Source organism: Camelus ferus, chromosome 8, assembly GCF_009834535.1.
Source record: "Camelus ferus isolate YT-003-E chromosome 8, BCGSAC_Cfer_1.0, whole genome shotgun sequence".
NCBI lineage: Eukaryota > Metazoa > Chordata > Mammalia > Artiodactyla > Camelidae > Camelus > Camelus ferus.
In genome coordinates this window covers 25,861,326-25,873,368 of record NC_045703.1, presented here as the reverse complement: position 1 = coordinate 25,873,368, position 12,043 = coordinate 25,861,326, and the positions used below count along the sequence as shown (strand labels likewise).

The following is a 12,043-nucleotide window of genomic DNA, read 5'->3' as shown; positions in this document are numbered from 1 at the left end:
TTTTCCCTGCAGGTGAGCAGTAGGTCATCCAGTCCTAGCATCAGAATGATCACTACCTCAGGACCAACCTCAGAAAAGCCAGCTCGAAGTCATCCATGGACCCCTGATGATTCCACAGGTGACCAGTTTTATTTCCTCATTATAATTATAAAGTTGCGTTCATCATGTTTATATTCGTTTAGTCGTATCATTGCTCTAGTGTTTACAAAGGCAGGCATTATACAGTAGTTTAGATTTTCCCATTAATAAGATCAAATATTTACCAATAAATTTTAAAATGTCTTTTTGACAGACACTACCTTGCCCTCTGTGTTTTTTCCCACAAGATACTAAACATGTATTTTGAAGATGGTTTGTTTTAGGCTTTTTTCCAAATAGAAAGATATTCTATTTTTGATGCTTCACTCTGAGTTTTCTATTATGATCCATCCTACTAGATGATAGTAGTAAACTCTCATTTTTTAAGTAACTAAAATCAGCAGAATGGTAAAATAATCATCTTCATCTCAGTCTTTTGTTTTAAAAACAGGCTATCATGTACCCTGGTGAGAAAAAAATTTCTGTCCATTGGGCTTTTGAATCATTTTTATCTGATAAAGAGACCTCATTTCAGTTATATAAATACTCTGTTAAATAGACTTTTAAAAATCTAAGAGTTGTTAAAATTCCTCAACATGAATAACTAACTGGTCAAAATTAAAATATTAGTATTAAAATCTGCCTGTCTGAAGAGAGTAATGGAATAGTTTCATTATGGACAAGCAGGAAGTTATGTACCATAATGGAATTAACTTTTCCTTAGTATTAAGGGAATACCTTGATAAATGCAGCAGCAATGTGTTTCTGTAAAGATTATTTATATGTTGTCATGTCAGAGAGGGAAGATGATCTCTTAGACCTTGGAAAATTAAACCGTTTGGGATTTTATACGAGATCAACTATGTTATTAATAGTGGCAATTAAATTGAAATTCAGAAGTCAGCTTTCTGTCCTTATGAACTAAAATACTGCTTACAAGTATTTATAGATATGTGGCGTGATTTAGTCAAGTTTATAATTTAATTTAAAAAATTAACTGAGTGGCTTTTCTCTGTGTCATGTAAGATAGAACTATGTTTAGCCTTGGGTGTACTCTCTAGTTTTAGTAAGTTTAAATTTAGTGGTGGCAAAAACTCCTGTTTCACCCCCAGCACAGCCCAGCCTAGGATTGTCCAGAACATTCACCCCTACTCAGCACATGTGCCGAATTTCTCATGATGTGCTTCTCCTCAGAGATGGACAGAGAAATAAATGCTCGACAGATTTTATCATTAACATTCAGGTAGTGTCAGCTCTTTTTGATTCCAACACCTTTTGGTGAGGGAGTACTCGCCCTGACATTATAGCATTTGCTGGGATTTCTCACTTCATCCTGGACTAATCTAGCCATGCCAGTCAGCATGTGGCAGACTGTGAATTCATGAGGGTAAAATCAAAATCCTCTTAAGTCCCTCTCATCTAACTCCTGTGTTTCTTTTTCACATGTTCTTCCACCCTTCCGACTCCCATCTCATTTTGTTTCTTTTCTGGGACCTAAAATACTAATAGCTAGACATTGTACATAGGTCCAGGTTGGAGTATCAGCTGAATTTTGTGTTTGCCCTGTACATAGGTCCAGGTTGGAGTATCAGCTGAATTTTGTGTTTGCCCTGAAATGTGCTGCAAGTGTGTGGTTATTGTTTTTAAATAATTTTGAATACAGTTTTAGAAATTGAGAATCTGGTTTAAATTTATAATTAATGAATTTCAGCATTGCACTCTTTCTAATAAAAGTATTGATAACTACTTAAGCTAAAATAATAAATTGTAAGTAAGATACAGGTAAAAAATAAAAATTAGAAATGCGTTCGTAAGTTTAAACAACCCAGGAAGACATACAGATGGCCAACAGACACATGAAAAGATGCTCAAAATATTGCTAATTATTAGAGAAATGCCAGTCAAAATATTGCTAATTATTAGAGAAATGCAAACTAAAACTGGTGTGTATCACCTCACACCAGTCAGAATGGCCATCATTTAAAAGTCTACAAGTAATAGATGCTAGAGAGGGTGTGGAGAAAAAGGAACCCTCCTACACTGTTGGTGGGAATGTAAATTGGTGCAGCTGCTATGGTGAGCAGTGTGGAGGTTCCTTAAAAAGCTAAAATAGAGATACCCTATGATCCAGCAATCCCACTCCTGGGCGTAAATCTGGAGAAAACTAATTTGAAAAGATACATGCACACCAGTGTTCATAGTAGCACTGTTTACAGTAGCCTAGATACAGTAGTAACCTAAATGGCTATCAACAGATGACTGGATAAAGATGTGTGTGTGTGTGTGTGTGTGTAATATTATTCAGCCATGAAAAAGAACGAAATAGTGCCATTTGCAGCAACATGGATGGACCTAGAGATTATCATATTAAGAGAAGTAAGTTAGACAAAGACAAATGATATCACTTATATGTAGAATCTAAAAGAATGATACAAATGAATTTATTTACAAAACAGAAATCAACTCAGACATAGAAAACAAACTTATGGTTACTAAAGGGGAAGTAGGGGAGGATAAATTAGGAGTTTGGGATTAACATACACACTACTATATATAAAATAGATAAACAACAAGGACCTACTGTATAGCACAGGGAACTGTATTCAATATCTTACAATAATCTATAATGGAAAAGTGTGAAAAATATACACATAATACATACATACACACACACACACACATATATGTGTGTAACTGAAACTACTACAACATTGTAAATCAACTGTGCTTCAGTTTAAAAAAAGAACCTAATTAATTAGATTTTTTTAATTAAAAAGGGGAGAGATTTTTGTGTTATTTCAGAGAAAAATAAAGAGCACAGTGACTTAATAATCGTAACACATAAGTGCTCTTGGGTTTCTACTAATATTTGAGATAAAGAAAGGCATGCATACATACAGCTGTGAGAGAGATGCCTAGACATAGAAGAGGACACCACAGTGGGAGGGAGTATTCACTGGAGGTTTTTCTCCCATGCTTAACACTTTGCAAAGATAGACATTTAAGACATACCCCACTGCTTGCCATCTGACTAGAGTCATAATACTGACATATTAAAAATAAATTCATCATGCTATATAGTAAACTACATTTACAGTACAAGCTGAGTGTTTTAATAGTCATAGGTGAGACCTGGCGTGCTCTCTGAATTTTTTGTAAAATAGTGAGATTTGTCTTTAGTCAGAAAGGAGAAGACAGCATTCCACATGAAGGGAACACATACTTAAAAGAACATGAGATAGTAAATAGGTATTGTGTTTAAGGGGCTAGAAAAGAGATTTCACCTAACTTAACCAAGTCAATGTGAGTCTCGACATTTAGGAAGGGAGGTTATTAGATTTGACCAGAATTAAAACATTAAAAGACAAACTTTTGTGGAATAACTTTGCTAACTTGTGACCAGAGACTTAAAGCTAAATTTCAGTTTAAGTGAGAAAGTAAAATTTCACTTTTGGGTTTTAAAGAACAGGTGAAATTCAATAAAGAACCATATGTTCCCCACTATCAAAGAAAGGGCTTCAGAACTGTTGGAATAGCACAATCCTTGGACTTTTTTTTTCACCCCCAGAATACTGTGAAACACTGATACGTTTAAGTCTGAAACACATATCAGGTATAGGGAACTGATTTGATAAGATATATCAATATCAAAAATTTAACAAAGTGATAGGAGTGGAGGTATTAAACAGAAGAAACTCTTTCAAGACCCTAAATTTTTCCAGTAGGTCAGGGGGAATCATTTTTAATAAGTTTAATTTTGTGGAAAGTGGTGTTCAGTGGGATCATTATTTGAAACTATTGTAGGGAGTGGAGAGAGGGTTAATCAGAAAAATAAATGTATTTCTTGTTTAGCCATTTCAGAAAAACCTTTATATTGGTATGATTTTAGGCTAAAGACTCTCCTGGGCAGTAGAGTTCTTCTGTTCTTCTTTCATTATTACACTCCAGTATTTAATTAACATTACTTTTTTAATCTGAAATGTAAACTTGAGTATTTAAAATTGCCATCCTTTCCCAATTCTTCATTTAGTATCAATAATACAAATAATAATAATAACCACCACCAGCAGTGATGTGTTGAGTGCTTACCATATGCTAGCTAGCATTGCGTGGTTTTCCTTACGTGCATTATCTCGTTTGGTCTGATTTAGCTTAGCTTTTGGAGTTACTTGCAAGCACATTCTCAATGGCTTTTTTTAAAAAAAAAAAAACAACTAAAACTGAAATATCTGTCAGCAGTAAATTACAAGGTTACTGAACATCAGACTGTCGTAGTTTCTTACTGCATTTGAGGCAGTGCCTTGTCATCCTGACCTTGCCTTTATCCGCACCACTCTTTCAAGGAGTCACTTGTCAGAGAAAGGGCTGAACAGCTCACTCGTTTAGCTCATTTATCTCTGTTAACAATGGGAAAGCAGCTACTTCAGAAAGAGAAAGCCCATATTACTTCACAGTTATCCTGTCCACTTCTGGAACTGTTGTACATAAATGTTAATGTTGGAAAGAGACCATGCCATGCTTCTCTTGCAAGTTGTTATGGCAGTTTTACCTCTTTGAAAATAGAAGCGAAACCTGTCTCTTCAAATAGTTTGATAGAATTGGTTGTTTGAATTTAACTGTTTTGGGCATGACACTGGGTCACGGGTTCCATACTGTCCATGTGTGTGATATATGCCCAGTAATAACACCTCTCGTTTTCTGTAGTGAGTCTCGTTGAGAGGGGTGGGGTGGGATGGGCGGCTCACATTAGAATCTATACTAATTGAAAATGATCCACTGAAAGTGTGTCTCTTGTTTTCTCCCTTTCCCTGTTAAGGACAACTGATGTTGCTGGAATTGACACAGCCTTTTAGTAAACTTAGCATAATCAAGGAAAGAAAGAAATATGAGGTTTGATTAAGTAGAGTCAGTTAAGACTGAATTTAAAATATAAAGGTGTCATATCACTATTTTTGTTTTTAATTAAACAAGGGCTTACATGCTTTAATATATTGTGTTCTATTCAACTTATAGCCAACTTAAATTGTAGGTATGAGTATGGTGGCATTCTAATTATCTGTAATTGGATGTACTCTGTCAACCTTTAGAATTCAAAAATTACCAGTATCAATAACTTTTATTTTCCTTTAGGAAAAACAATACCAGTATCTCATGCATGCTCTCTTGCTTTTTGTTTGTAATTATTTATGACAGAAAATAAATAAAATACATGGTTTAATTCCAGATACCAATGGATCAGATAATTCCATCCCAATGGCTTATCTTACACTGGATCACCAACTACAGGTAAAGCAGTACTGTTCTCAGTGAAGTTTACTTTTTCCTTTTCAGAGAAGTTTATCTTGAAAGGGGACAGCTGTTTTCCTATCTCTCATTGTATATTCATTTATTTATGCTTTTTGTTGACCTCCTTAAACTTTTTAAAATCAAGCTAAAATAACTGATTCTCAGTTAAGTTAATCAAATTTAAAATCATGTGATCCCATTCTAATAATCATCTTAAAATACTCATATCTTTGTTCAAGACTGCCAAGAATAGCATTTTTCTTAATTTTTAGTGCATTAAAATATACAACTCATATAAACTCATTTCTACGTGTTTATGGTGACTGAAAATGTAAGTAATATACTTCAGTGTCTCCTCATGAGTATGAGAGTTGTAAACATCTTTCAGTAAAATAAAGTTTGGCAACCTGAAATGTAAAACCAGAGGTGGAGAGTACTCTAGTTACAATTCTTTGTAACAACAAAAGTGTTAAAACAGCAAGTGTAAATTTAAGATCTGAGTTAACGCTGACAAAAGGACACAGATTTTCTAGGCGTGGTTTAACACTTATTTTTAAAAGATTATTGCTTTAAGTGCTATAAAAATATATCACAGTCTCTGTCTTAACTCTCAGATAGATACTGAGATTTGATTTAATTATGTTTTAACATTCCTGATTTATTTTCAGCCTCTAGCACCATGCCCAAACTCCAAAGAATCCATGGCAGTATTTGAACAGCATTGTAAAATGGCACAAGAATATATGAAAGTCCAAACAGAAATTGCATTGTTACTACAGAGAAAGTAAGTTATCATTTATGAATAAAAATAAAACATAAATATTTTGAGTTTAAAATATGTTAGGGTACAATATTATTTAAAGACCTGAAAACTGTAATTTTTAGAATTAATCATTAAGCATTTTTCTAACTTGTAAATTTTCTGTGTGTTTATGTTTGTTTTAAGCACCCTTTGGCTAATTTTTCATGTAAAATTCAACTCTTGGCGACATCTTATTATATTAGGAAACTATAACTAAGGAAAATAAACTGATGCTCATAACCATGTGTTTTATGTTCTCAGAATTTTAAAGTTAGAAGCTGTTTAGATTTATTGTTAAAAAATTTATTGTTTCCTTGGACAGAGATAAAATAATCTTATTTACTAATGTTCAGTTGTGCTTTATCTTAGAAACATTTTTATAGATGTATTCTTTCCAGGTGTATGTTTAAGAGAGTAAAATTACTTATTAGAGGGCTTTCTTTTATACCTGTGAGTGTTTTTCTGGGGAGTTTTATGCTCACACCGGTTTTTCTAGGAGATGTAGAGATCTGCCTTCTTCCCCTTTTAAAGAAATATAGTCCCGTTTCCATTCTTCTCTATTTGAGATCTTAAAAACAATATTTCAGTTTTCTTGAGCATGACCTTCATGAAGTTGTATACCTGTGAAGCTGGTTTATGCTGGTACTTCCCAAAGGTGGGAGTAGGCAATAGTTTTTTCACAATTTACTAATACAATGATTTAGATGAATTCAATGTAATATTTTAAAAGTAAAGCTAGATACGAGATTAAATACTAGAGTCTGCAAACTGTAGAACTAATATGGAACTGCTGACATTTTATGTTAAGAAAAAAAAAATCTGTATTTCTTATGTCATATATTTAACCTGTACTTTTTTCATACTTTAATCATTTGAAAGAGGAGTTCCATGCTGGGAAGAAACAGGTGGTAAATTGGGAGGCACTGTGAAAACGGACAGTTTTAATTGATTTTAAATTCTTACTTTAAATAAGAAGTATTACTAGTAAGTTTTTGTTGGAGAACTTTTCATTAATTATTCAGTTATACCCAGTGGCCTCACTTTAGGAGCCAACACATAATATTCCCCAAATAAAAGGCACTGGAAGTTTATCAGGATGTTAAAGACTCTGAGGTTCTTTCCTGGAAATGGTTGCAAAGTGAGTGGTTAAAAAGTGGTACTTTGTATTCTTTACACTATTTTAAAATAGGATAGAGATTTTTAAGTTGAATAGCACATATTTTAATTAGCCTGCAAATGTTCAATTAGCTACCACTTTTCACTATAGTTAAATAGGATTGTGACTTCAGAATATGAATATGAATACATGTGAATGATAAAAACTTCAAGTGCTATTGTCCTTTATTGTCCTGTAGCCAGATAAAGCCCTTCCCAGCCTTTTTTATTCCTTTCTACACAAAAGGGATACCAAATGAAACTTTCTCCAACTTTTATTATACCATTTTATCTGTTCTAAGTAGAGTTGCTTATTAAAAGGATTATGATATTTGATTACACCAGAGGAGTGGATAATAGTTTCCATTCCAGCCCATAGTTGTATTTGAGTTTTGTATCTAAGATGCATAATGATAAACACAGAATTAAAGTTCTACTAATTAATTGAGCTTCCATCATCAGCTATTACGGTATGAATTTTTCCATCATATGTAATATGTGGTATTTGTTTTTAGGCAAGAACTAGTTGCAGAACTGGACCAGGATGAAAAGGACCAGCAAAATACATCTCGTCTGGTACAGGAACATAAAAAGCTTTTAGATGAAAACAAAAGCCTTTCTACTTACTATCAGCAATGCAAAAAACAACTAGATGTCATCAGAAGTCAGCAGCAAAAACGACAAGGCACTTCATGATTCTTTGGGACTGTTAAATTTTAAAATATGCAAAGAAAGACTTCTTTTTTAAGGAAAGAAAAACCCTTATAATGACAATTGATGAGTGTTAGCTTTTTGGCGTGTTCTGAATGCCAGCTGCCTAATTTGCTGCATTTGTTTCATCGTTTATTTTCCTTTTCTCATGGTGGACATGCAATTCAACTGTCTCCTTCCATAACATGGGGGCATCTCTACTTGAATAAGCAGCAGTTCTCAACTTCAGAACAGATGCAGTGAACCGTGGCTGTGTATGCATGCTTGTTGTGTGAAGGCTAGCCTAACAAAAACAGAGGTATCAAACTAGCTGCTGTGTGCAAACATCATCTTTTTTTTCGAGGTGGAACCTCAAGAATGATTTTGTTCTTGTATCTCATCTCAAAAAAACCAAGAATTTTTTTTTCCAAAAGATGGTATATACCAAGTTAAAGACAGGGTATTATAAATCTAGAATAATTGGTGGTACCTTATAGAAATGCAGAATCCTTAGGGATAGTTGAGAGTGAGGGTTTTGATGCCAGCATCCTTGGATCAGTACTGAACTTAGTTCCATCCATAAAATATTTAAAGGTAAGTGGCGGCTGCCATATTTAAGAAAAACATATTTCAGTAGACTAAAATTTGACTGTAATACATTGAACAAAATGGAACTCTTTTTTTTTTTAAGTATAAAAGATTTTTAATTCTGTGATTGCGTGTATGTGTGTTGAAACTGTAAAGCTTTTAAGATTCTAATATTAATATCCCTTAAATGAAATTTAAAGGTAAATGAACATGATCCAGTTTAAATGATCATTCCATCCTGCAATGATTATTGGCTTGTTTTACTGTATATTTGAAAAGCTAAAGAGAAATAATGGAAAATAGAAATAATTGCTCCAGCTAACAAGCTTGGGCTTAGATTTCTTTTACAATACCAAATGAGTGAAAAACCTGGCAAATGAGGACAGGTTAGTGAGGGAGTTAAAGGAGTATATCTAAATTATTCCAGCATCCAAATTATTTATTAGAATTGGAGTAATTGATTTTCCTTGCAAGCCCATCCTAGAATGCCTGCTGCCTTTCAACATTTTTGAAAGAATTTCACTTATAAAGAGAAAATTTATATTGTTAACAATAGCTTTGCTATCAACTTTGAAAATAAAAGTAATAATAAAACTTCAGTGAAATAATAGACTATATAAGCTCTATTTTTTCAGTTGGTATTAAAATAAATTACATTTTGATACCAGTACAAGATGTCTTTTAAATAGGGATGTCATCAACCTCATTTTTATAGCATTAATATTTTATGGAGAGAAAATTAAAAATGAAAGCATAATTGTTGTGATTATTAGAAATATATCGTGATTGTACCGTAGTTTTGCTCTGTTTCAGATAAGCAAGTTGATCTAAGAAGTTATCAAAACTATTCTTAAAATGCTAAAGCAGATAACTTTTTCTTCCATTATTTTTCCCTCTTCCCACTGAGTTTTATAATGTATTTCTTGTGTATACAAGCAATAAAGGTAAAGGACAGTTTGTACTAAACTGTGTCACTTTAGCTTCTTCAGAATCTATTATTAGAAAGTTTCTGGTAAATAAATATCTACCATCACTTCACTTAAATACAAGGAGGGTTTTCATTTCCAGATAATTACCTGGCTGAAAGTGATATTAGGCTCAGCGTATTAATAGTAAAATAAAATTGGCACATAAAATAACTCTTAGGAAAAGCTTCACTCTTCCATAGTACGGCTGCTTGTATTGACATCTGTCACTCCACCAAAAGGGACCTAGCCAGTGTTTAGAGATTGTTCTGATTATCTCTGAGCATGAGATAGCCAAGCGTGGATGCTAAGCCTTAACTTTTCCATTAGAATTTAGCATTATAGATCTCAATTTTTATTTCTAGTCATTAATGTGTTTTTGCTATATATTACATACATAAAGGAAAAATTTTTTTTTATTATTATTATTATTATTACATGCAATCACTTCATAAAAATATCCCAAATAGGTAAATGGAAGAAAATAGTGGTTTTAAATCATGGTGCCAAAAAAAAAAAGGCTGTTGAACACTTGCTTGTTTGTTTACAGTATGTTCCTAGGGGTCTTAAGTCCTGTAGTTGTCCTGGACACCGAGTGCAGTTCAGCCTTACTTTGTTTTAAGTACTTGTGTTGCCCAGCTTATATTTTTTAAATCCTGATTATCCTTGCTGATGGGAGAAAAGGATTGCAGGGATAATTAAAATCCTCAGCCCGTTTCATCAGTGTCCTCACCCATCAACCCTTCTAACAGAGATGTTAACAAGGAGCCAAATTTGTTATTAATTCTGGTTTTACCATTTATTCTAACTCTCGTTTTGGGGGGTGGAAATAGAAAACAGACAAGCAAGTGTCTAACAAATTCACAGTCGTTGAAAAAGCCCTAATTATGTTTTACTTTTGCCTCCAGGGAAAGAAAACAAAGCTTTTATCTAACCTAGAGGAAAATATTCCTCAGCAGTAAAAATAGCTTTTTTGAGTCAAATCAGTTAAAAGTATTTACCTTATAGCAACATAGCATATTGAAGAGATCTGTTTAAAAGTTGTTTACAAATGTTTGACTATTTTTGCTGAAGTATTTTAGAGTATTGAATGTCTTTTTTTCGCCAAGTTTCTTTTATGTTTCTAGTTTCAGCTCCTGCCTGTAGCCAGAGATCACAGGCCTTCCCTGTGAAACTTCTGTTTCTTTCTGTAAGTGTGTGTGGTTTTCAGCAGTCAGCTCCTCTCTTCAAATGGTAGGAAGTTCTACTTCTGTCATTCAGAACATTTTATGTAAAATGATGTAATGCAGAAATCCTTGTGCATACTGTATAATTGAAGGACGCTTTTTAGATTTATTTTTGTTTGTAATAAAATTCAGATTGTTATTCTAAACTTGGTATTAAAAATGGTGAATGATTTATCAGCAAATGAGCTGTGAGATGTTCTGCTCCAGCAGCATGTTTACCTTATACAAAATCAAATAAAAACTGAAAAGTCAATATTCTTATAATACTCAGTGCGGTTGTAACATAATCATGAACTTTGAGAGGCTGAGTGATTGGCCAGTTAACACATCATTTCCTCCAATTCAGATTTTTCATTGAATAGATTCTCTTCACAATTTCAATGAATCTTGATTTGTATGAAATATAACTTGGCATACATCACTACACTTCTCATTAGAAGCCTGGTTTCTAGTAGTATTTCTAAGTTACATTAAGTATTTCATTTTTCTGTCAACCTATGAGCCATCTAACCTACATATATGTGCATACACACATTCTTATAAACTCTGCCTTCATTTCAGTAAATATATCCATTTGTTCACTCAGTTTGTAACAAATACTTATTGGGCACCTATGATAAGCCAAGCTGCTGTGGCTAATGCCAAGTTACATGTCCATTACAGTCACATGATAATTCGATAGTGTTCCCATTTCACAGATGGGAAAATAGACTCCTAAAGTTTAAGACTTATTCCTAAGTCTGCTTTTGCATCATCATCTGTTTTAAGCAGAATCACATGCCTGGAGACTCTGTGGCCACTGTCAGTTTATGTGAAGGAAAATTGAATGGCAAAGGAAGCGGAACGTAAGGTAACTTTGAACTTGCAGGCACAGGGACTATGTACCACTCTATAAATAGCAACAAAGCCAGCACTGAGACCCAAACATGTGTCTTTTAAACTGAAGTTTGTGCTTTAAATTGCTGTGCTGTAATTTAAAATGCTCACTGAGTTCTGAGGTGCTTCAGCTTTTTCATTCACTTCTTTGATGGGTGGGGTATCTTCACTCTTCTGCCCCCACTCCCCACCCCCACACCTGAAAGATGTGCTAAAAACAGAAATGGTGGAAATGCTGTTAATGTGGCTTGGTTTTTAGACTTGTTCTTCCCTCTACAGGAAAATGAGATTTTTTTCATTTTTTGTTTGTGGTGGTTTTTTTTGTTTTTTTTTTTTTTTTTGCCCTTTTATTTATTTTTCTTTTTGGTCCTATTCTT

At 33.5% G+C, this 12,043-nt stretch overlaps 1 protein-coding gene across 5 annotated transcripts in view; it reads left to right on the top strand.

The window, feature by feature from the left end:
- The window catches only part of MAP3K7 (mitogen-activated protein kinase kinase kinase 7), a 64,707-nt gene extending 53,771 nt beyond the window's left edge, over positions 1–10,936 (top strand). For 4 of the 5 annotated variants that reach the window (XM_006194382.3, XM_032484605.1, XM_014567414.2 and 1 more), the window contains 4 exons: positions 13–118; positions 5,303–5,364; positions 6,033–6,148; positions 7,837–10,936. In XM_006194382.3, the coding sequence (XP_006194444.1) occupies positions 13–118; positions 5,303–5,364; positions 6,033–6,148; positions 7,837–8,017 (465 nt within the window). In that variant the 3' untranslated portion in view covers positions 8,018–10,936. The remainder of the gene's footprint in view (positions 1–12; positions 119–5,302; positions 5,365–6,032; positions 6,149–7,836) is intronic. The other variant, XM_006194383.2, reaches the window with a different exon arrangement.
- Positions 10,937–12,043: the final 1,107 nt, after the last annotated feature.